The 25,323-nt window shown below is 41.6% G+C and overlaps 2 protein-coding genes across 13 annotated transcripts in view; one reads left to right on the top strand and one right to left on the bottom strand.

Moving 5' to 3' along the window:
• On the bottom strand, positions 1–8,745 carry rtkn2 (rhotekin 2). Of its 11 annotated transcripts, none has more exons than XR_003783244.3 (14): positions 6,950–7,085; positions 6,026–6,225; positions 5,849–5,907; positions 5,701–5,754; positions 5,494–5,611; positions 4,974–5,174; positions 4,332–4,426; positions 3,671–3,777; positions 3,448–3,579; positions 3,139–3,307; positions 2,829–2,936; positions 1,743–2,445; positions 1,444–1,471; positions 1–688 (listed from the first exon to the last, which is right to left on the bottom strand). XR_003783244.3 is itself a non-coding variant. In XM_055502490.1 (13 exons), exons 2-13 carry the CDS (start codon positions 7,082–7,084, stop codon positions 1,766–1,768), a joined length of 2,058 nt encoding a protein of 685 aa, XP_055358465.1. In that variant the 5' UTR covers positions 7,085–7,186; positions 8,729–8,745; the 3' UTR covers positions 1–1,765. The 11 variants fall into 11 exon arrangements, 5 of the variants coding, with proteins under 5 accessions (XP_055358465.1, XP_028983262.1, XP_028983261.1 ...); XR_003783243.3 differs by having other exon boundaries at positions 1–1,177; XR_008692575.1 differs by having other exon boundaries at positions 1,444–1,559.
• cep170aa (centrosomal protein 170Aa) overlaps positions 8,474–25,323 on the top strand; it is a 27,218-nt gene continuing 10,368 nt past the window's right edge. Inside the window, exons 1-10 of one of the 2 annotated variants that reach the window (XM_029127416.3) lie at positions 8,474–8,646; positions 15,587–15,643; positions 15,769–15,905; positions 17,514–17,603; positions 18,930–19,008; positions 19,166–19,224; positions 19,325–19,550; positions 20,737–20,874; positions 23,020–23,193; positions 23,382–23,687. In XM_029127416.3, the coding sequence (XP_028983249.1) occupies positions 15,801–15,905; positions 17,514–17,603; positions 18,930–19,008; positions 19,166–19,224; positions 19,325–19,550; positions 20,737–20,874; positions 23,020–23,193; positions 23,382–23,687 (1,177 nt within the window). In that variant the 5' untranslated portion in view covers positions 8,474–8,646; positions 15,587–15,643; positions 15,769–15,800. Of the gene's footprint in view, positions 8,647–15,586; positions 15,644–15,768; positions 15,906–17,513; positions 17,604–18,929; positions 19,009–19,165; positions 19,225–19,324; positions 19,551–20,736; positions 20,875–21,042; positions 21,607–23,019; positions 23,194–23,381; positions 23,688–25,323 lie in introns of those variants that run through there. The other variant, XM_029127423.3, reaches the window with a different exon arrangement.

The raw sequence follows: 25,323 nt of genomic DNA on the forward strand, positions 1-25,323 counted from the left end.
TAGAATGTAGGTCATTTTATTGCAGATCAGCAATAAAAAATAGTTTGCTTCCAACACACCGTGAATAGGGAGCAGGAAGGGAACAGAATAAAAACAGGACACGATACACTTTTATCAGTACACTACAAATTAAACAAGTGCCAAGATTACTACGAAGCATTACCACCTATGGTCATAGTAATTAACAACAGCCTCTTGAAGTCTACTTATTTTTTTCTTAAAATTGAGATGAAAGAACTTAAGTATGAAGAGCATTTAATATATAATATAATTAAACATATAGAGCCACAATATTCTGCTTTCATGTGGAAGAGGGAAATAAAAAGGACAGTATAAAGTCAATAATTAAATTTGTTGCATTAGTTTGGCTTTGATCAAAGAGACTACTGAGTGGATGTGCACCCTTAGATCACCTCAGGCTTAACATCCACAAGCAACTTATTCAAAGTTCATTAAAATTATCTCCAAAATAATGAACCTAAATATTACAGTAAGCTATTTAATGTTCTTTATTGTTAGCATGCTTAGACGCCTGTTGTTGTTAGTTATAATCACTTAGTTTGAGTGCACATTATATGAAAAAAAGCCTCTCAACACTGAACTATACACAGTGGCAGCACTCAGTGACATTCTCTTGTTCGGTCCCAAACTAAATCCTCCTCCTCCCACATCTGCACCCTCCACCTTCCTTAGAGGGAAATGAAAAACAAAATGTGACTGCAGCTTTTATAACAGGGTTTCATCCAAATATTTCAGCTAATGTTTTCAAATGTGATGTTTTGGAAACTGTGTAATTCACTGAATGCTCTAAAATGTTTGGCGCTTAACAGTACTGGGTGTGTTCAAAACACAAACACAAGGCTATTCATTGTTTTCACCACTCAAAAGACTCATTCATCCAATTATATTCACAGCATTTATGAGCTGCAGCGCTATGGAGTGTAGCCACGGAAAAGTAAGGCCACTCCATTATTAAGACATCTAGGAAATCACATCACTGCCTAAAACTGCTCCTAAAACCCTTCTCCCTAAGATTATCTTTAGTGGTCATAAAGTATTCACTGTAAATGGAATAAGTTCCAAAAGCAATGACTCCTCCACAGTGGGTCAGTGGATCAGTTCCAATTTGAGTGCTTTTGCAAATGTGTTTTCTTCAGTGCATGTTCCAGCCACAGAGCTGAGAAATAAACATTTCCATATTAGTTAGATAGATGATGGCAGATCTTAAGCCAACATGCTCCACATTCCATCTATTGGTTATCTGTGCGTGAAAAGTTTATAAATGAAAGGAGCAGCTACAAAGATGAATTCAAAATATTGATCTTGTGATATAAATGTGTCAATTCTGTTTTGCTTTGTCATGATGGAGATGGTTAACTTATCTGTTTCACTATGCCATACCATCCTTTTTTTAGGGTAAAGGAGTGTGTGAAATAAGCTTACTTTTTGAGAATAAGATGATTGGCATCACCTATAAGGAAGAACCACTCAATATGAAGTAGGGGTAAGAGATGGCAAGTAAAGCTCTCTCAGAGGTGAGACCATCGGCCTATTGCTTACTAATAAACAAGTTAGATCACAAAAAAACGTATTAAGAAAATATTACCACAGTATTGCTGCTGAGATACAGTCAAATTCACTGTGGTGATAAATCCACAGTGATTTTAACAGTTACTCAGCTCTGTTGTACTTTTAACCGCAGTTATTTGTATTAGTGGTATAGTAGGGCGAAATGTTCAAACCTGAATATGACAGAAGGTTGAGGTCACAAGGCTTTAAGGTTCATCCGCTCTCGGAAAGACTTCCTCAGTTTGCTCCTTGGTGCAGGAACTGGACCAAGGCCATAACTGGGTCTGACAAAGCCACTGTCAGCTGTGGTTTCAGAGGTGTGGGCATGGTGGTTGGGGTCCTCGAGCTGCTGGACAGGGGGCTGAGACTGAAGAGGAGCATTTTTCCGACTGAGGGCTCCAGCTCCTCCAGCACTGTTACGTTGGAGCTGCTGGATGATGGCAGAAAACTTGGCATCCAAAGAGGGCCTGCCGGTTTTGGATCTTGTGGTCGGACGTGAAGTGCAAATGCCGGAGTTCTCCTTCTCCTGGTATGGAAGAGGAGGAGGAGGACGAAGAGGAGTAGGAAGGGGAGGCTTGGTCGGGCAAGTGGATGGCACATAGGGCTCTTGGTTAGGAGGAGGGGGTGGGGCACGCCGTTTCTTGTTGCTGCTGGATGTAGAACAGGTGTTGGAGTTGGGACTTGCACATGGGGTGGAGGTTCTGCTCTGGGACAGAACACTCTTCTGCACTATAATTGAATGGGAGCCATCAAACAGAGTGGACCAATTAGCCACCTCCTTCTCTTCATGACCAATCAGAAAATGGCCATCTGTCTCCTCTATCTTCTTGTGGATAATATCTGTAATACCCTCAAACTTGCCTGGAGAATTTATACCTGCAAATCAAAGAACGTAAAGTAAGCAAACTGCATTTAGTACTTTCAGTTTGTCTTATTTTAATACTTTATAGGATATAACAAGGAAAAAAAAAAGACACATATACACACAATATTCTAATTAGCATCTAAAAAGATTTCATTTTCATGCCTCACAGTGAAAAGGAAAATGCTATGCATGGTTAAATTGAAATAAATCAGTTCCTTTCATTTATCTCAATGAATTGTTTAAAGGCACCCTCACCATATCTTCTAAAAATAACCATGAATAACCACCTATAAATAAATCACAAATTAAAATCCTGCAAAATATTATACTTAGCTGTCACAGAATTATCAACCTCTAACTCACTGTAGCTACTTGCTTTGATTACTCTACTCACTGAGGTCGTTGTAAACAGAGTCTGCCTGCTTAGTGAGGAAGAGTGATGGTTTCCGTGGTGATACGACCTCGATCTTCATTAGCTGGTTGCAGCAATGCAGCCACTGGCCTGGTTGTAAACAAGACATATAGGAGACAGATAAAAGGTTAGACTTTCTGTTCTCATTAAGAACAGTTCAGCTGAATATGTGCTGCTGTTTTTCTTCCTCACACTAACAAATAAAACTTTACAGAAAGTTATGAATATGTCAAGGTAATTTATAAAAGCCATAGGTTTTACACATACAAGTCGTGTTTACTCAAAACCTCACCCTGATCATAGAGATGCTGGTAAAGGGCCTCCAGCCACTCCTCCAGCTCCTCCTCTGTATCTGTGGTGAAGATGATGGTCTGAGATCCCTCTAGAGATGGGTTGTTCATGTACAGATCCCTGGATCTCTGCCCTGCTGATTCCTTCTCCATTACACGAATCCGAGTTTCCTGAAGAAAAAGAACACAGCTTAAAGACATCCATTCAACAAAAATACAAATCTGAGAACTGTGAGATACATTGCCCTTAGAAAGGTAAACTAAAATATAAAACTATGTTAATTCAAATGTATAAAGTGTTGTTATCTTACCTTGTTGATGGGTATTATAAGAGTAGGTTGCACTTTAGCATCAATTTCTTCTGGGGTGAAGTAGCATGACAGAAATCCAGCACTCAAGACACAGTAAAGCCTGCAGCAGTGTTTCAGTCCCTCCACAGTTTGCTGAAAATCATCAGAAAGAAACAATGGAACCTAAGAGTTTTAACACTGGGAGTAACGTTGTGGCTACGGTTAATATCTGTAGTAAACACACCTTCTGGCTCAGGTAGCCGCTCATCATGCTTTGTGTCATGCAAGCAGGCTGGGCCACCAACCGGCAGCAGAGGTTGCCATAAAGTGGAAGCCAAGATGACCAGTCAGCTTTGGGGTTCAACATCAACAACAGTGGCATTAAAACCAAGAAAACGTAGAAATGGTCATCAATGATCATGAATTACATGAGGTTGTATCTTAAAACAGAGCAGATCTTCAAACATTACAGTGAAGAGCAAAGTAATATATTTTTTATTTATTTAATTAAGGAATAGTTACAGGATAGAGGTTAAGATAATTTCCAGCTTAAGAGCCTTTAGCAAAAACAGTCATTTTAAAAACTACTGTGTGCTCTCATTCAGCACTAATGTACCACGGTGGAAACTCACAGCAGAATCTTACCCCTGCAATTAGAGATGGTTAAGGAAGCCTATCGGAGCACCTACTTCTTATCCATTAATCACACAAGGAAAAAAAGAAAAAAGAGAGAAAGGTAATCTGAGCTCAAATCCAAAGACAAGATATTTTGTTTAAGTTTATCTTTAACGTTTAATGGTGTAAAAATATCACATCATTGTCACAGTGCTGAGTCACATCCGAGGCTAAAAGCCGTAATCCCTTGACATGCCCTGATAGTACATCTCTTTGTCTTTGTTTCTTACCGTTTTGGAGGACAATGAGGGAGTGGGACTGAAAGCTGCCTTCAGCCTCAGGCAGACACAGTGTTGTGTACGCCAGGAGGTTGTATCTGGCTCCACTGACACAAATAGATGAACACACAAACACAAAAAGAAAAATACTCTACTAGCCATGAAAGTAAAATAATAATGTTGAGGCTTTAACATAAAAACACTCCCACCCTTTAGCAACAACGTGTACAAGCCCTACAGTCCTTTTGTAAAGCATTTTTCCCCATTCAAAGGCCTAAAGATTCTGCTGTTTTTTTTTCTACTGAACAGTTTGTATGTATCACTTACAAATGTTCTGTTGGGGATGTCATTTGATGCGCCACATGCTGTTAAGTATGCGTTCCTCTCAAAGACAAATGAAATACAGGTGGGAACTTGCACTGTGCTTTTCAATAAAACAGTTCAGTTTGTTTGTACGAGGCGGTATACGTAACCCTAAATAATGACTTAACTCTTCGATCTTTACTGTGATTTGCCTAACAAACTGTTGTGAGGACCTGCAGCTACATCATCATTTCCAGTAACAAGCAATAATCAAGGTAGTTGCCAACAACTAAATCCTAAAATAACAAGCCAAAGGCCTGAAAGGATTTTATGAGATTACACAATACATACGAGGGTATTGGGTTTTGCTGCAGGAAGGTGTCAGGGTCTGGAGTGTTCAGCAGAGGGCAGAGCTTCTTCCCAGCAGTTTTTCCAAAGGAGTTCCGCAGCTTCTTTGCCAGTTTCTTTGGTGTTTTTACCAACATGAGCTCTTCCTCTAGTGCACAGCTCCACAGCTCCACCTTAAGCTCAAACTGAGGAACTGCTTCTTTACTGCAAGAAAGAACCAATCAGTTCCATTATTCAATTAGAGCACAATCATAAAATGTTTAGTTTGGTCAAGGTTGAAAAAAAATGCTAAACTCATAAATGATACATAATAATAATAATAATAATAATAATAATAATAACATTATTATTACTATTATTACTATTATTATTAATAATAATACTAATACTACTACTAATAATAATAATAATAACAATAATAATAATAATAATAATATGAACACCAAAGAGTGTTTCGCAAAGGTAAGTGCAGTGGTTCTAAACATTTTATTCTGCATAATGGAAATGTATAGAAAACACTCACAAGACAGTGACTCCTTCAAAACAGATGTCAGTGACTGATCTATCCACCACCACCATCTCTGTGTCAAACACTTGAGAACCCATCTGCATCAGACAGAACACTGCAACTCGGCGAGAGCCTGATAAACATGTGGTGTACAGTGTAAGGTCAGTGGAGCAGGTGTCCATGAAGTGAAACATAAAGGAATGTAACAAACGATGAACTTACTCCCTCTGTCATTGAAGTGGTCAGAGTCTCTCCACAACAAAGGAATACGTAACCCTGCATCAGGACAGACAGGAAGCAGAGGTGCGACAATTCCTTAAAAGCTATGTCCAATAAAAAGAAGATCATTAAAACTGTACTGTAGTCTTACCAGACAATGCAATTGTCCCATTACAGGGCATGCGGCTGTCTGAATCTGGATCTGAAGGTCTAAAACATAAATGTGAATTTACTATTTGAAGTGACCACAATTGAGTTTGAACTGAATGCATTAATGTGTTTAAATCCTCTTCAGACATTCAGAGGGCATGGCAGGAGCCCAGCTTACCCCCTGAATGCTTCCATCAGGTCCTGCTGCTCCGTTTTCCTCCGCAGCTCAGTGAGGTAGGCCTTGATCCTGGCGTTGCAGGTCAGCAGGTTCTTGGAAGCGTTCAGAACCTGTTCTCTCTTACTGCAGGCGAGCAGCAGCTTGTAGGCCCCCTCTCGCATGCGCATCTCAAACTCAAGCTTTTCTTGTATGGTATTATTCTTCATCAACAAAACAGGAGAATTTTCAAAATGACCAAAAAGAATATGTGGCTACAACTAATAATGGCTGACTGAGTTGTTATTAAGCTTGTACAATATAGAAAATAGTGATTGTCTTCGAATAACATATTAGATCAGTTCCTGTGTTATAAAAATAACTGAAGTAGTCATCTTTAACTGTGGGAAACTACGTTAAATAATGGATTGGATAGATTTCTATTGACTAAAAACGATGACACTACAGAAAACACATCAAAACCTGCAACTGTAGCGTTTTACAAATCTGGCAAACGTATAACAAAATCGTATCTGCTACTATTTGTAGGGTTTCATTGAGAAGATTAAATGGTTTCATGCTTTGGGTCTGACGCGAGATTTATTTGCTAGTTGGAGCAGAGACAAACGCGTTATTTCGGTGGATGCTTAGCAACATCACACAATGAGCAAACTGCTCGGGTCTGATTTCAGGAACCTGAATACGGGGAACCTCCCCTGACGGATAATGCCCTCCAGCTGCAAGTGTGCGAATGTTTGAGAGCGATGTTAAAAGGAATCAAGTCCTTCACTACTATTTAGTTAATAAAAACATTTGTGATGATGCTAAGTTAAAAACAATCGTTAGCTTTCGAGCTTAGCTACGTAAATCGTTGCAGTTGTTGCACTTTGAACTCGACGAACTGTCATTAACAAGACCCTTAAAACACCTCATTTTCTCTGCACATACCTCTGTTTCAACGAATAAGGAACTCTTTCGTATTTTCTTCCGTTTTATCTCCATTGCCACGGCGGAACCGGGTGACGAGAACGACCCGACGCTCCCGTTTCGCTTGGCAGTTTGAACGTCCCGCGGATCCGCCATGTTGTCCAGCCATTCGCTAGCAACGGTGTCAGACAGGAATTCCTGATCCAACCTCTAATGGCCCGGTCAACGGATGGGAGGGTTTGCTTTGGCTTACGCCATCTACCGGAATCAAAATACAGTTGAGTAAACAAAACGTCAGAGCTGCAGAAAGTTTGCCGCATGTTTGCTACAAAATACGATGCAGTCTAATACAATGATAATACACTAACTGAAAGCATTATTATATAAATATGGACCATTTTGTTCACTCAAGCTGTGGTGTTCTAATCCTAATCATAACATTTTAACTTGGCATTACGCTGACATCTTTAAAATTGAATATAAGATATTAAGAATAACTTAAAATGAAATCAACCTCGATAAAATCAGCGCAACGTTGTTACATCGTTTAAAGAGCTAAATAAAAAAATACCGTCATACGTTCTGTTCGAATATAAACAGGCTTTAACTGCCCCGCCTCTCCATGCGGCACCTCCCTAAAAATAAATCGATTGCTCACGCTAGTGACCGGTTGGGAACGTCATTGCGTCATCGTACCAGGAGCGTACCTTTCACAATTTTGAATTATTTGTGATGTTAACAAAATATATAATGCTTGGCATAACTGAATATGCATATTTAAAACTTAAAAACATTTACAGTTAATTGGGCTCAACAATATAACATCTTAATACACGTTGCACATTATAACATCTTAATACATGTTGCATATAGCATTTCAGCATCAGTAAAGTCCAAGTCCATAAACTGTTTTTAGGCGTAAATAAGACTGAACTATTTTTGCTTCTGTAAAGCGAACTGGGAATTCTGGTAAAATGTTGTATTAGAAACACCCATTTGCTCTTTTTGCAGCTGCATGGTTTTATGGCACTTTGTTCATCTGGGCGGCGAATCATGCAGGCAGAACTGTCTTTAGTTTCAGCTTTAAACATAAACTGCCAGCTGCACAGCTCAGCTGATGAAACGGCAACAAAGGACCCTGGAACGTGACCAGGGAGTCCAGGAAACCCGCCCTCCCGGTTCTGGCTCAGGGCTTCTGGTCGAGTTGGAAGCATCCATGGTTGGAAGTGTAGACGCAGGCGCTGCTGAGGATGAGCTCAGTGAAGTGCAGTACACAACAGCGGAAGACGTGATTTTAACTTACAAATTAAAATGCTGCATACGGTGTTGTTGCTACTTTAACACCTGTGTTAAATTTTCATTGTATTTATTAAATTCCTATAACATATTTTATTAAAATACTTAGCAATAGTGATATTTTAAGAATGTACATATTAGGAAAGATCATGTGTCATGTGACCTTCCACAATCCGCAACCTGCCTTGGCTGTGATTTTATTTTGAAGGGAATAACCGAGTGCCCTTGCTCGCATCCCTGCCGCATTGACGCGTGTGTCGGGACGTTCGTCCGCTCGCCTCTTGCGGGAGCAGCGCTCATTGCTGAGCAACGGTGGGAGGAAAGGGCCGACGCACCGAGTCAGACTGAACCGCAGCGAGGCAGGGCTGGGCTCCACGCACACACACACGCGCACCTTCAACGCACCCCAGAAAGGGAACAGGGTAAGCGAGGAGTGGGCTTTTATGCGTAACAATGTCCGTTCGCGGCTCTAGACTGTTAGCTAGCCGGTCGACCGTTACTCACGTGAAGTTTACTGTAGGCTGGACAAAAACAGAAAGGCTCGGTTTTCAGCCTTTCTATTGATGCCAGCGTGGGCTTCTCACTGTGTTCCAGTAATATGTTCACATCTATGAGCTTTTCACATCACAGCTACAGACGTTATTTGGACACTGCTCTTTAGATTTGAACCGACAGCCTTGTTATTCCCATTAGGGCTAATCAGACTCCCGTTGGCTAACTGGACGGCTAGTTAACGTCACTATTGTCAGTAGCAGCATGACCAGGCTGCCCTGCCCCGCTCCGCCTGTATAACGCTGCACAGCAACAGAACAGAACCGCAGCGGCCACGTCTGTCCCCTGTGCTGCTGATATTGTCGTGTTTTCTTGTGTTGGTCGCATCCTCCTGTAGCCGCGCGGACGCTATAGAGACAGGATGCACATCAATGAAGGTCGGCCACACTGGGCGCTTTGTGCTGGGTTATCTCGCTGGAACCACACTAGCCTCGGGCTCCTCTTCTGGGTCCGTTCAGATCGTCTAAAACCCAATGATCGAATTAGCTGCTACGTTCTAATGTAATGTTGCAGCGGCAGTGTCGGCCGCTGTCGGACCGGCGCCTCGTCTACCGGGTGCGGGCTTTGTTTTCATGGGGCAGACGTGGCTGGCCTACGCGCATCTAGTCTCTTTGTGTTGAGTTTCATTTTTTTCTTTTGTCATCATCATACACTGTAAGATGTATAACTTTGTGAAATATCAAAAGATGTGCTTTTTAGCGGTATCCTTATCCTCACGAACCGACAAAGCTCATTAGGATGCCTTATTGAAATTCACGCAGGCCTTCAGATTTTACCTTATTTATCAGGTGGCAGAATATCAGTTCTAGCAAGTTTCCAGTTGCTAGAGACATATGCATGTCTACTGCCAAAGTTACAGAACCACTATAAACATGTCAAACAGACTGCTCCTTGCTGCTCTAGTGAATTTAATTGTCTGGATGATTCCCTACAATTGTGTGTAAGGGCATCAGTGATACTGTGGACTAATAGTTGCCTTGCTGGTTCCATGGCCGACTGCCTTGAAAAGCTCATATGCTGTACTCAGTGAAGGTTGGTCACCTCCTCCTCCCTCGGCTTTGAGAATTTATTTTTGATGGGTTAAGTCACAGAATGTGCAGATAATACCATACGTCTGGTTTTTCATGACTTCCCTCCACTCCGCTTTCCCTTCACTTTGTGCCTCCTTCCTGTTCCCTTTGCAGATGTGGCTGCCAGCAGGCCGCTTAGCAATGCAGGCGGGTTGCAATTTTTAAAAGTGTGTCAGTGTCACAGGATGGTTTTTGCCCTCACGGAAAGGAGAGTGAAGCAGCTGGCTAGACGGCGGCTCAGTCATTAGAGTCCATTAATACAGATAAAGTGGCCACGATAAAATGTTTAAAAATACAAATACTGTAGTGCGTTCAGATTTATGTGTTTTTGTGTGTGCCGTGCAACAAAAATCCTGTAACTAGTTGTCAGTGCTGATTGTTTACACTATTAACAATGAACAGACGTTATGTGAGGTCAGGGTTTTCCATCCTCTGCAGTTGACGTATCATCTGTCCTGAACTCAAGCTATACGTCTGTGGTCCATGAGGAGTGTGTGTGTAGTCAGGGGTTTCCTTCAACAACATGGACATATTCTCTGTTGTGGTCTATAGTTAGGATTGAGGACTTTGTCGTCCGGCCTGCCGCAGCCATTGTGTATAGTAGGAAGTTTAGGAAGTGAGTTCATTTTACTTCAGGAGTCAGTGATTGTTTTTTGCAACTGAAAACAACATAGTATGAGAGTTAACTTTTAAATCTATTTCATAACATGTTTCTAAAAGTGTTGTGTACTAGGTTTTATTCAGCTAAATATAGCAGGGAATCTCATTTCTATAAAGTGTCAGAGTAGAAGTGTTATGAGAGTCGGAGAGCTGTGCCTGGTGAGGCTGCTGCTTGGGTGTAGAACAAGAGAGAGAGATACTGCACGAGGGAGGTAAGAACTGTGGAGAGAGACCACAGCCTGGCTAAAAAACATAAAATACGTAATCACCAGACTCTCCCTTGTTATGGAACGTTGAGGCGTGTCAGGCTTATTTCCCTGCATTTACTTGATGAAAAATTACAAATAAAACTGAGTGAGCTTCACATCTGTTTCGGGGTGTAACGTACTGCCCTGTGACTCTTTCCACTGCAGATATTGATCTTGTTTTTGGGGAGTTTTCACTTCCGTCTCTTTCTGCCAGGCTCCCCGAGCCTCCCTGATTGTCCCATGTGACACTATAGATAGGCTTTTATTACACTTTTTATTCTGGTTGGCTTAAAGGTATTAACCCAGTAAAAACATCTTTGCAGAACTAAAGTTTCATCAAGTTAAGAGAGCAACATAAGAATAACCTTTTCAAAAGGCAAATGCTTTTGTATATAATGTTGATTTTATTATAACAGACTAGATACTAGTCTTATAATATTATTTCTTAGCTAAGGAGGGTATGGGCATTTGACAAATAAGATAGAATATGGAATTATATTGTTATATTGTTATTATTATCTAACAAGTTCTATTATGATGACATATAGATTGATAGATAGTTTTGCTTACATTTCATAAATTACAGTAGTAGTATGTCATTAAGTAGGAGTTTAGCTTAGTTTTGTTTTGTTTTTTATTCTGGACTAAGTTGTAATGTTCTCGGTATCCATGAATTGCTCATGTTCAAAGTAACAGAAGGTTTGGAGGTCACGTGTAACACAGGGGCTATCAGACCTGATGACGATGCTTCTTGTCGTCAGAACAGGGTATGTGTGGTAATACTGCAGCCGGCTGGATGGATGCATGCTGATTAAATGGAGGTGTGTGCCTCTTTGTTCCTCTCACTGAATGCTCATGTGTTGTGTGTGGCCTATTTTTTGCACCATATGGTCTTTTTTGCCGCATTAGACAGTTTTTTTTTCATCCACATGCTGCACTACAGTACTGTATGTACCATATAATCCACATTAACCCAGCTAAAGCCATGCATACACATAACACTCTGCTTCCTGCAGACTCTATTCTGACCACAATGATTTATTATCTCCCTGTGTGCTGATATGGTGTTTGAGTTATAATCTTTATCTGACTGTATAAAATGATGAACAGCATTTGCAGACTGTGGGTAGAACTACTGTAGTTCCTATCAATGTCATAGGATTCATAAATGTACAGATTGGTGCAGGCATTATGATCAAGGCAATACCTCTATTCTGATGTTATAATATAATGAAAATACTGTACTGTGTTTTATTAACATGCTGGTTTGTCATAAAAGTAAAGTTGTAAAAGTTGTAGTAAATGTATTCATCACATCACTATGTGCAGTATGGGGTTATATATCTAAGTACCCTCAGAAGAAAAGGAGCATCCGTAGAGATGCACTACTGTCAATTTCAGGCCTCAGGTTAAGATGAACCTTAACAACAGTAACTGTTCAGACAAGCTTATCAAACGTTTCAGCCTCCATTTGTAGTTGAGGTTTTCTTCCGCAAATTAGCATGGTGAATTCTGACTTGAGCAGCTTGACAAGGAACATAATGTGACAAGGTTCTTTCTAGTCCAGTCAAAGCAGCTCCCTTATGGCTGGAGCCCTGTTATCTTTGCAGGCTGATTTAATTTATGAGATCAGGTAAAGTAGGCCAACTTGATTCAAATGTCAAAGAGAATCAACTGCACAACAGCCTGAAGTCCCTTGGGCAGTCATAGTGTGCTCTTTGGTGCAGATTATTTCATATATTAGTGTGTCATTGAAATGCAGTCAGAGAAACATGAGTGGAGTTAAAAGTGCTGAGGTTTGCAGACACACACTCATTCACACACATGCAGAGATGCATGCAGGATCAGCTTTCAGAATAGTACATCACGGTGACATTGGAGAGGTGTGCAAGAAATGCAAGAATGTGGTGGATGCAGTTGAGTTTTAACATAATTACATTCCATTTTAATGTTGACTTAAATAGGCTCAGGGCTCGTCCTTTTGTCTAAAGTTTAGAAAAGAACAATGGATTACATAGGTCTTCTGCTTTTCACTTTCAAGTATAAATCCACAGTAGACCCAATCACTGGGGACCAGAGAAGCCTTTGTCTGTTTGTCTCTCTGTCTGTCTGCCCATGCGTTTGTATGTCCAGAGGCTGCTTAGGCAGGTGCCTGGTTCATTCTTTGCATCCCGCGGGGTCCGTACTCTCTAAGCATCTCTGGGGTTGTGAAACCCCGTTTGTCTTTTGCTTATTGACTTGAAGGTCCTATCTGACCCTACTGCACCTTTTTTCAGGGACTAGAGAATAGGCGGGTGCTTTTGTATGTGCTGTCTAGAACCACATAGAGCCTCTGTTCTTTCTCTGTTGCTTTCAGTGATTTACCAATGACATTTTCATAACTTCATATTCTTTTGTCTTGTCTGTCTAGCCTGAGGAAGTATCACTGCTGAAGCGTCTTTTATGTGCTATTTATGTCAGAACACTCAGCGCTTACCTTGTTGCGTTGTTGAAAATGAAGTATATCACCTCCTGTCTGCCAGAGGATTTATCTTAGGAAAGACCGACCAGCCACTGAAGTTAGAACAGCAAATGCTTAAACGCTGTTAAATGATGTCAGTTAGTGACTGGTTTAGTGTGTGAGAGGGTCATTCTTTGCTTTTTGAAATAAAAGTGCTGAATATAAAGTAGGAAGAGTCTCCACATGTCTTTCCTAGAATTAGCATCCACGGTGCCTGTGGTATCTGTCCATCTAATTCCACTTAGACAACCACACCCTTTCTGGTGCTGTGTGTGGCTCTCATCATGAGATCACATGGAAATATGTGTGAGGAGAGTGTTTTCTCCCCTACGGTGTCTCACTTTAGTTTGGTTAGCATGTGGGTGTGTGTGGAGGCTACACACAGCGGTTGGCAGGGTGTGTGATTGTGGCGTGAGTCAGCTGTCAGGGTCGCTGTGGTGATGTGACAGTCTGGGAGGTTAGAGAGAAAAGCAGATGAGCAGTGCTGACGGTTACCCAGCTGGTTCATCATCCTGGGAGACACACTGAAACCAGATGCTACACGGGGAGCAGCGAGCACGTGCTATGAGAGACGAGGACCGTTAATAAACTGATGCTGAGTGTTATCACTTCCTGTTCCTCTTCTGTGCAAGTTTGTTATTGGCTGGTTCAAAGATGAGAGTTTTGAATTGTTAAATAGAGAGAAGACAGTTTATATGACATGTTGCCAACAAAAACATGGCCGCGAGAGCAATGAATTATCTTCAGTCGGGCTATTAGTCAAAGCTTTGTCTTCACTTGTAATGAATAATAGAAGCACTGTTTATATTTATTCACTTTAGTTTTAAATGAGCTTCCTCGTGATGCAGTTCCAGTGCATGCGTCCCATCTCTGCTTCCCATTTACTTCTCAGGCTGTTTCTGGTGCCTGGGGAATTCCTTCCTCAAAGTTGCTTATCCTCATCTTTATTAATATTATCAGACAGACATCAATAACAATGATTTGTTTAATCGACTTAAGAAATTGGAAACAAATCAGTATTTTCTGACATAATGCAACAAATAGTTAATAGATTTATTAAGGATCTGAAGACTGGGTTTGGACTTGCATGACTAAGCATCACTAAAAGGAAGTAAGATCTTTTGTCACATGTAGCGTTTACCATTAAGACCTAAAGGAGCACATGTACAGCAGGCAGTCTATTCGTCTCAGCTGTGTCCTGTGTTCCTCGTGAGACCCACCGCTGCATTCCTCCAGCTGTGCTGTGTCTTTTATGTGTGATAATAAAAATGTTGCCTAAACTCACCACACACGCTGGCATTCAACACATGCAGACCCCTCAACCACATTCTCATTAACTTTGGATACTGCAGCGATTAGGGAGACATCGAACTCTCTGATGAATAAAGTCATGCCTTGTCCCATTGGGGGTCCCTTGTTCCTGCATTTTATGTATTTAATCATTTAATTATTGAAGAGAATTGGTCAGTTTTGGACATTAAGAATACAGGAATCAGTTGTAATTTGCTTAATTTTAGCAAATTTAGGATGATGATGACAATACCACATACATGATATTAGTCCATTCCAGACACATGATCTATTCACATCAGGGACAGCTGCTGTACTGTCACGTTCCCAACAGCGCTGTGGAGGAAAACATCAGAGGTGTGCAGCTGATTAAAATGTTACCCTGGGGATTATTGAGTTGGGATACTAAGTACTTATGAGGTCAAGTGAGCAGGAGCTTAGCTCAATAATCTTTAATTCCCCCTCTGATGGGCCTTTCTTGGCACTTTACACACGCCAGAGCTTTTGTGTTTTTAGTGCCAGAAGTTAAAATAATGTGAAATGCTTTGAAAACTCAAATCTTAAAATTGCAAAAAAAGCAAGTCTTGAAAAAAAAGTCTTGCTTTAAACTTAAACATTAAGGCAAACCACCCAACAGCCATAAAGATCGCCTGGCCATCAGTTAGCTCTCTTTAGTGTTAGTTTTCCAGGCCCGGGCAGTTAGAAAGTCAGAGTGTCTGGCTTGACCTCTTTTCCAGCTCATGTGAAGGAGAGCGAGGGGAGGAGGGAGGTAGGAGGGAAAATAAATGTCCTGCTGGCTAGGCCAGCCAACATTCCTACATCACTTCCCCCTTTAACATCTGGCAATGATCAGTGCAGACAGGGAACGAGAGGATGCATCTCACTGGTGGGCTTAGTCTTCTTTTTCAGACATAGGTGTGTTGCAAATCCACCTCAGTAAAATAAAAGGAAGCAAGATGTAAACATTGACTTTGTGTTTTATTCATACATCTGTGATTACTGCATTGGACCAAATCAATAAAAGCACACATTTCTCTTTCAGGATGGCCTAGCTGTGTTGTCCTGACAGTGCATCAGCAGTCAGCGACCTGGACCAGAGGTTTGTAGTAAAACTCACTCCGCCTGCATTATCTTTCCACTCTATTTGAGATTAAAAAAATGGACAAAGACGTCTTTGTACATAGTCAAATTTCATTCTATAAAGAGACTGTGCTTTTTGTATAGGTGCGTATTAGAGGCTACAGCAGGGTGCAGAGATGAGTGTCACCTCCTGGTTCCTAGTGAGCAGTGGGGGGACTCGCCACAGACTCCCTCGGGAAATGATCTTTGTGGGACGTGACGACTGTGAGCTTATGCTACAGGTGAGATCCCTCTTAGTGACTTCTGTCAAAGGGTCTGTCTCTGTTTCATAGTCTGACTATAGACATTACAAATGACTTTACATTCTATAGCCTTTACAGTTGCAAAGCATTATTATATGTCTGTTTGTTGATGTGTGACTAAGGTGTCCTTTCAGCTGTGCTTATATCCAGAGCCTGCATGTATGCTCGTGCACTTGTGGTCACTGTACCATAAATAGAAAGTGGGGCAGATACCTCTTGAGTTAGAGTTGAGTTGATCTTATCTGACTGAGTCAGTGGAAGTGGAGGCTGCATTCAACACACGCTGTTTACTACCGTGTCAGGGTGGATTGTTGCTCTGTTAGTTTACAGATTGCTGACAGTTTTGTCCTTTGATGAAGAGACTACAAGAGAGCAGTAATAGGTTTCATGTTCTGAAGCATGCAGAGTTGTAAACAATCTGTTTTATTTTCCAACTATTTCTCTAAACAGTCTGTGTCTGACCTGAGGGCCAACTGCTTCTGCATGTGACTGTGTATTCTTGCATTTGTCTCCTTGTGATGTCTTTGGAATGATAGAAGATAGAGAAATTATTCTGAACTGAGGCTTCTCTTGGCTTTGTTTATACTTTGTGCAACACTTTTTTTAGTAGCCTAATGTTGCTCACATGTGACTCTTTCAGTGAGCCACGACCTCATCACATGGCTAAATGTTAAGACCAGCATTTGTCATGCACAAATAAACACAAACACACAGTTTCAAACTTCTACTAAATGTACTTGAGTGACTTGAGAGAGGTCATCTCACTGGTTTTGGTCACATTCTGAGTTTATTTATTAAAAAAGGGAAGCAACACAGTCTGCTTGACCTCAATCTGAATCATTTCTTGTGCTCTTTTTCCACTGGTTGGCTACAGTATGAGCCAGGTGGAAAATAGCAAGTGACGCTGCTAGACGTGTCACATTCAGTATCGATACATTAACTGCAGCATCATGACACTCTTGCTTCAGTAAAAGTGTACATTCAATTTGTTTAAAAAGGTAACTATGGGAAAGTGAGCATCAGAAAATGAGATTCATCAACCAGAACTATCTGCATCAAACTCAGCAGCTGTGAAAATGGAAACACAATCACTCCAAATAATAAGCTCACTTCTCAGGAATGTCGTACTTTGAAATTTAATATGATATATAAAAAAAAGAAATTTAATATGAAGCAAGCATGTTGGTGAAGTAGACTAATCCTATGATGACATGAGAAATACATTCCTGCACCAGGTTTAACTTCGTTTCTGGAATTTATTAACTCATCCGTGTATCTAAAGAATCTTTTAACAGACACAGACCAGACAAGAAAATATTAGTACATACAGTACACAGAAAGCTATGTGACATTGATTCACAAGCCAGAAAGTTGATGAATTCACACCACAAAAATTTGAATACTTACGTGTTGATATCACTGTTGATGTTAATATGAAGGCTGCATTCTTAATAGTGGATGCTGATAGTGTTGCAGAGTTTCCATCATTTATATAAAGCTCTTTTTTGAACATCTGCTCTTTACCATCAGATCTTAGTAACCACGAGAAGTCAAAAGTGTAACCATCATGTATGTTTCTGTTTGAAGTCTCGCAGTGTGGACAAGCAGCATGCAGTAATCAACTATGAGGCTGGAACTGATGAACACAAGGTCAAGGACCTGGGCAGCCTGAATGGGGTGAGTGGATTTATAAAAATGTTTAAAGAATGAGATCAGACCAAAACTAAGAATAAAGAGAAAAGGAAACGAGGGACAAGACAGCGAGTGCAGACCAGTATATGGTTACATGATGGACCAGCGCCAGGGAGCAAAGCAGAAAAGGAGAGTTACAACCAGATGGACAGATGAGGCCCTGAAGGGGAAAAGGTCAACCTGCTCTGGCAGACAATCTGACAAGGATCTAATCAATGTCTGTGTCACTGGAGATTTATAGTTTAGGCTGAGGTAAATTTGAATCCAAATCTAATTATATAGATCATTACTTCAGGGCAAAGGCTTTAATGATTTGACCATAAAATAAAGGGTCAGTGGTGATGCCATAATACATCTGTTTACCTCAATACACTTTATAAATACAGCAGAAAGAAAGCAAAAGACAAACAAAGGAGGGAGTGCGTCACATACAGTATTATAGACTGAGGTTCAGTATATGTTTTTGTAGTCCTGTGTGGTTGCAGTCGACACACTGCTTTAGTCACTGCAGTGATTAGTACTCAGTCACAGCCCACCGTCGTGGTGACACATGCAGCATATCCCTCACATCCTCTCCAGCTCCTAAACAGGATGCCAGACTCAGAGACACTTCCTGCTGTGTCACAGACCATCCAACATCTTCAACTGGACTCAGAGGAAGTTTGCTTCTGCTGAGTCAGTGAATATCTAGAGATATGAGGAGTGTAAAGCTCTGTGTAGGCAGCGCTTACTGGAGATGTTTCACTCCTGTGTTGTTGAACTTAGTGAGACTTCATCTCACTAGACAGAAGAAGGAATGTTTTATTTCAACAGCAGCGCTAGTATGAATTGTATTTGCAGTGCAGTGAAACCTGATCTCTCTCAGCTCTACATAGTAGAAGGAGGAGTGAAAGAGGATGGGAGCAGGAAAGAGTAAGAGTCAAAAGGAAAAGAGTGCTTTGTCATGGTCATGCCTGTGGTCCTGTGGTGAAACATTCCAAAACCCTGAAACACACAAAAGATGTCTAACATCTAGACCACAGTTGGTATTTCCACTTCTGAAGTGAAACCAGAAAATTAGTTTACACGACTTTTCTGTAGTTCTCCAACAAAATAATCGGTCGATTTGCTGCTTCTATTTATTGTAAATGTGAATGTTTGAGATCTTTGTAGTCGTCAAAAAACCAAACTGAAAAAGTGCTAAGAAATGGAAACATTTTTTAAAACTTCTAATATTTTTAGTAATTAATTCATTGAAATAACAAGTAGATTAATTATATGTACAACTGTGAACAAGTCTTATCATTTACTTTTGTTTTCCCTGTTCTGCAGACATTTGTAAATGATGTGCGCATTCAGGAGCAGATGTACATCACTCTGAAGTTGGAGGACAAGTTGAGGTTTGGATATGATATCCTTCCACTACCGATCAAAATTCGTACTTAGATGCCACTTATTTACTGTGTACTACATGAAAACAATGACATTTAACATGTGAATGCCTTAAAGCATTGTCTAAACAAATGTTGTTATCGTGCTGCGGTCCATATTTCCTTAACCTCTGTCACATACCAACTTGTTTACGGTGGTGAGAGGAGAACTCACTGTGCCTGAGGAAGCTCTGAAGGTAAGACTCATGCTTGTGTTAATGTATCAACATGCACCATGATGCACAGATGTAATTTGATATTCTACTAGTATTTCTTTGTTTGTTCACCTCCATGTAGCATGAAAAGTTCACCAGTGGACTCCAGCTCAGCAAGAAGCCATCCAGTGGCGAAACGACTGCTGCCGCAAGCAAGTCTCCTACAAAAACCCCGACAAAAACGCTAAAGTCTTCTAGTGGCAGCGCCGTGAGGTCAGGGGAATGCAGAGCAACAGACGGAGTCGCTTCCTCTAAAGAGACACCAAGTAAACCTGCGGACTCTCATAAAACAGAGGAGAGGATAGGAGGTGAGACAGGGAACAAGGCAGTGAACGGCAGGGTGCACCCTGAACAGGTCGCCAGTCCATCACAGCGCCACACAAACACACACACAACCACTTACTCTACTGAGAGAACATGCAGACTCCACTGGGAAACCCTGGAATCGAACTTCGAATCGCTTTATTGTGCATTGTCTGTACATAATATTTTACAGGGATGATCTTTCTTGCTCTTTTGTTTACTTTTGCATTTTTTTATTTTAGATTACTGACAACTATTACAAGTACACATATTACATGCTTAAAATACACAATCAACTCTGTAAAGAATTATAACAAGTGTATTTTTTTGTGAGGACACATTTTCAGACACAATATTGTGAATTTATGTGTGGTGGGGTTTTATCTCAGGCCAGTAGGGGGTGGACATGGCCATGAAGGGAAGCATTCTAACCAAACTCTCTCATATCGTGAGACTGGTTTTGATCTTGGGGCGTGCCTAATAATCGACCACTAGCCAGGCTTGGGTGCTAGCAGGGCTCCTGGTTAAGCTCCAGATGTTGAAACAAGGCCACATGGGGCTTGTGTTATTGCACAGATTAAACAGTAACAGGGTCAGATCAGTGCCCTAATGCAAACCCATATGGCACCACTACATTTCTTACAGGATTCATCACTGCTATGTACTGTAGATAGATAATAGAAAGTTGATAATAAAAGAGGATGAAGCAGAAAGATGTTAATACAGGGTCAGACGCCTCTGGCACAGCGGCCTAAGACACATTGTTGCTGTTTAAAGTCCAGCTGGAGACCTTTTGTTGCATGTCATCCGCCTCTCTGCAAGCTTCCCGTCACTCCTGTATTGTGCTGTTCAATCCACTCGTCTCATGTCAGCTTTCGTTCTGATGGGAACAGGGAGGTGGAAAGTAGAGAGTATCTGTTTCGATTGGGATGCATTTGTTTAAGAAAGAAAGCATAATAGTGTAAAGTGTATGTTTAGCCTTCTGGCTAAAATAGGTCAATGGTGCAAGATCTGACTACAGAGGACTTAATACACAAAGAGCAGATGGGTTCATTTGTCTCAGACTCATATATCTCAGTAACAGTATTTAAAGCACAATACAAATGTTCAAATCTGACAGGCTGCATATGAAGTATTATAAAGTGTATGCGAGGCTGTGCTGAAGTGTGTCTCTGTGTGCCTTTCTCCTAGGGGACCTCACAGCTCTGCCTCGTGGGACCCCTCTATATGGACAGCCTTCTTGGTGGGGGGATGGGGATGCAGACGACGAGAACTCCTTTAAACAAGAAAGCAAGTCATCAACCAAAAAACAGGACAGCTCTTTTTCAGGTAGGAAGTATTTTAAACTACATAATACACCTCTCACATGTTACATGCTCTGTAGAGAAATTTGCTATTTGATAGCCCATAGATGAAAGAGGTCAAGTTGAACCATGAGGTGCAGATGATTTTGTCCTCCCCAGCTCACTGTGTTCGCTCTGCTTGAAGGACTAATGACCAGCCAGACTGTGTTTGGATGTGTACCCGTGTATGTCCAAGTCCAGACAAAGACTTGTGAGTCTGTTTGCTTGCAGTATGTTTGTGCATGGTTACCACTGGACTCAGGGATCCCGTTAACTGGTGGTGGATAGTCAGAGTAACAGGATTAGAGGCTACACCAATAGTACAACAGCTCAGCTGTGCAAAATGAGTCTGTGCCAGGCTGGTTTAGCGTGGACCAGTGTAGTCAGAAAGAGTGGGGGAGGTTAATCATGCACAAACACTGAAGCAGACTGAGGAGTCCTCAAATCTCTCCCAACATCTGGATGGATTGTCTGGCAGCGTCTTCACCAGGCTCCGAAGGAAGGATTCCGTCTGCTGTTTTAACTGTCGTCTGACACTATAATGAACCGTGCAGATTTTAGAATGGATGGATTTTAGGAAGCATTTTTGTGTTAGAATGCGATTAGAAAGGACTTTTTCTGGACATTTGAGAGTAAATCCTTTCAAGCGTGTCAGAGTGACTGAAAGCTTGCCAGAAAATCAAGAGCATGGGACTGGCTACTTCAGTCATGGAAGCAGGTGAGTGGACCTGCTCTGAGCACTGCTGTGGGGAATGAGCTGAATGCATGTTGTCATATTGTTGGGTTTGTGAGGCAGCTTTTCCCACAGTCTGTTGCAAAATACATTTAAGTCGGTTCTGTTTACCCCAAAACCGAAAAAAGGATGTGATCTGTGTATCTTTAATAAACTCGTATGGGCTGATACGGGAATAAAGGGGAAGCAAAAGAGAAAGAAGTTTAGATCAGGAAGCGATTCTGTTGGAGTGTGTTTTGTTGTATGCTTGTGGGTGTCAGTTGAGTTTAGTGTGTGTCCTTTTCTCCTTCTGTGTGAAAGGGCTGTGTTGTCAGAGCTTCCTCCCCCCTTTCTCGTGTATTGTCACTCAGGCTGATTGGGTTACGGCATTGCACCAGCTCCCCCAGTCCACCCAACACACACACACACACACACACACACGCACACGCACACACACACAAACACACACACACACACACACGCTCTCAACATAGAACAGTCTCTCACACTGCAGCGATTATTAGCTAACCACTCTCTGGTTGTCCAGTAAGTACTGCTTCACTTCACTATACTCTGGCTAATGAAGCTGAGAAGGGGGCCTTTTTCACATTCTGTACCTTTTCAGTCAAATAGTTTTGTTGTTAATAATAATTTAGAGAAAGGAAGAAACAAAGCGAGATATTTTTATTCAACTTTTAAAGCTGATAAAGACGACAAAGATGTGAACGATGTAGTTACACTGTTTCACAAAGATTTAATCTCTTCTCACTTAAAATATAACTCACCAAATATGACTTTTTACCCTCTTCTAATCCATGCTCTGCATGTTTCCAAACTGACAGAGCAGCTTATGCTGACACCAATGCGTATGACTTTTTTTTTTATAAATCTGTATGTTACTCATAAATCACTCATTGTTTTTAGTGATTTTAATCTCCAGAGTCTGTTTCTGTTTCTTGTTTCCTGTTGTTGATTGCCATATGTTGCCACATTTATTCTGCAACACGAGGCAGATGGCCCTTCTAATTGGTGAATTTACCATATTCAGATCACAAAGAGGATTTTAACAAATGAAAAAATAAATGCTCCAAGTTGTAAATACCAGAAGAGTGACTTTTTTATGCATGTATCTTCCTGTGTCTATATGCGATACAGACAATGAGGGATATGTTTATATTCCTGTTGTGTGCTTTTATCACAGGGCTTCTTTTCTACAAGTAGACAGTAATTCTGATGAATGATGACACGCACATGTGCAGACTGTGATTGAATTAACCCTTGTGAGGCCAAGCTCATCTGTTGATAATGAAACTTAGGCTCTGCAACAGTGGGATGTCCTGTGTAATGAAACTAACGAACAAGTGTGTAGCTTTTAAAAATAATCTAAATACGTGCTTTTACAATATTTCTAAAATTCAGAAAGCAAAGAAGCTCGTCGGGCAGAGAAAGCTAAAGAAGACAACCTTCAAGCCTCCGCTACCCATGATTCCAGTTACTTTGAGATTCCTACCAAGGAAGGTCATATGGCTAATAATGGCATCCATGAGATTCCAACCAAGGACACAGAGGGCAATTACACTCATACCACTACAGGTAAAGTATAAAGTAGATATCCTTAACATGTCCCATATGTTTTGCAGACTGGAAGCTTTCTTGACTGAATATTATCCCCAGAACTAACATCTATAGATGAATCCTTTAAATAGTGCTTCAACCTGCAGCGTTATATTTAGCAGCACTGACTGAAACGCAGTAATAAAACTGCACTGTCTTCTCCACAGCTCAAGGTCACGCCTCTTTCACCATAGAGTTTGACAACACCTCTCCAGGGAAAGTCACCATTAAAGATCACGTGTCAAAGTTCACGGCCGACCATCACAGATCTCGCTCCAAGAAGAGCGGAGCGGGAAGTGGAGGCACGGGAGGACGAGACCTGAGCACGCTTCAGGCGGCTATGATGGCATCGGAGAGCAAGGTGGCGGACTGGCTGGCCCATAATGACCCCACTCTGGTGCGCAGCGAGTCAACAGAGGACGACAGCAAGAGCATCAAGAGCGATGTGCCGGTCCATTTTAAAAGACTGAAAGGTAGAGGGTTTTCCTGTTGACTTACTCTACTGTATGTAGATTCACTTTTATTTCATTTACACCTTTTTTCTCAAACTTGTAATCACACTGCCAATGTCACACCTCAGTACTGCCATGCTGTGTCAGCTGTGGGGTGTTTGTCTATGCTGGGTATATTGTTTGTTGGAGCAGGGATTGTTAATGATGACAACCACGCCAGGGGATTAGAAGCTAGCAGGCAGGAACATTTACACCCATATCTACTGCGCTGCCGCTCTGACAGCCAGTGACAGGGATTAGCATTCGTTGTATAATACAGCACTTCATTGAATTACATTTTTTAACATTCACACACGAGGTAGTACATGGTCTGTCTCTATACTCCTCTGTCTTGTGTGTATATGTGGCTTTATTGTGCATCTCTGTGTGTTTGTTGCTACATGTCTTTGTTCCTTCTGCTGAGTCGGCTACTGCTGCTAAAGGAGAATGGACCAGACTGCACCAGAAAAGACTATGTATGATTCTATGGTACATGTATCCGTAAAGAGAGTTTGAAGCTATTCTGTGGCAGACTACGTGCCCGGTCATTAGGTACTTCAATCTAGGCTTATTTTATCTGTGATGTCGTTGACATGGATCAGGGAGGGACTAGGCAGGAGCGGATGAAAATGTAAATCAGTGAGGCAGCTAATTCATTAAATGGAGTTAGTACAACATGCACGTCACCTAATGGGAATGAATGTCGCTAACTGACAGACACTGTAGCCCAGTAAAGCCGTGGTTGATTCATACATGAAGGATGGTTGGAGGGCATGTGGACATCTGCATAGAAAACTGTGTAGGTCTGCTGTGCAGCATGTGGACGTGTGAGGTGGGAAACAGCAGATGCAAAGGGGAAAATCTCACCCTAATGCTGAGTGCAGCGATAAAAGCAAAGGTGATTGGACAAAGAAAAGCAATAAGAGAGAGAGAGAGTGAGACAGAGCGCGGCTTGCTGCCCGGACTGCAGTGAAAGTGGAAAGGGAGGCGGCGCAGGAGCAGAGCGGAGTTTTTGGTAGGTAGTTGTTATAGTAACAGTGATGCAAATGATGGAAGGGAAGGAGTGACTATAACATGCTTTTACCAACATCAGCAGTGAACGGGTTTGTGTGCTTGTGTGAAGTCTGCAGGAGCATGTGGGACGCATGCATGTGCTGCTCTCATGCATGCGTTTCCCCGGCACTAATATGCAGACAAGCGGTGCAGCATGTGTTAGAAGAGGCATGCGAGATGTGCTTTGGGTGTGTCATAGAGGTGCCAGGCAGTGAGAGAAGGAGGTTTGACAAGGAAACTGAGCCAAAGCTTTATATGTGAGGTGAGTCTATCTCCTCTTGCACTAAGTGATGTGGAGGCATGTCTTTGCTGCGGTCTGCCTCCTCTGAGTTCATGTGTGTCTATTTTACCTGTCAGAAATGTCAGTGATTGTAACCAGATTGTAATTGATTGTACTCATAACGAGTCCTTGTTTTATGAATGTTTGAGGTCGTTTCGGCAGCTCTGCGTGCTGTAAGCGCATCCTTGTGTTGGATGTGCAGTCGTGTTTGTGCAGCCTGCAGCGGCGGCAGAGGCAGCTCCACCGTGAGTCATAGCGGGGCAAGCAGGGCAGATCGCTGGGCTC

Source organism: Betta splendens, chromosome 15, assembly GCF_900634795.4.
Source record: "Betta splendens chromosome 15, fBetSpl5.4, whole genome shotgun sequence".
NCBI classification, from domain to species: Eukaryota; Metazoa; Chordata; class Actinopteri; order Anabantiformes; family Osphronemidae; genus Betta; species Betta splendens.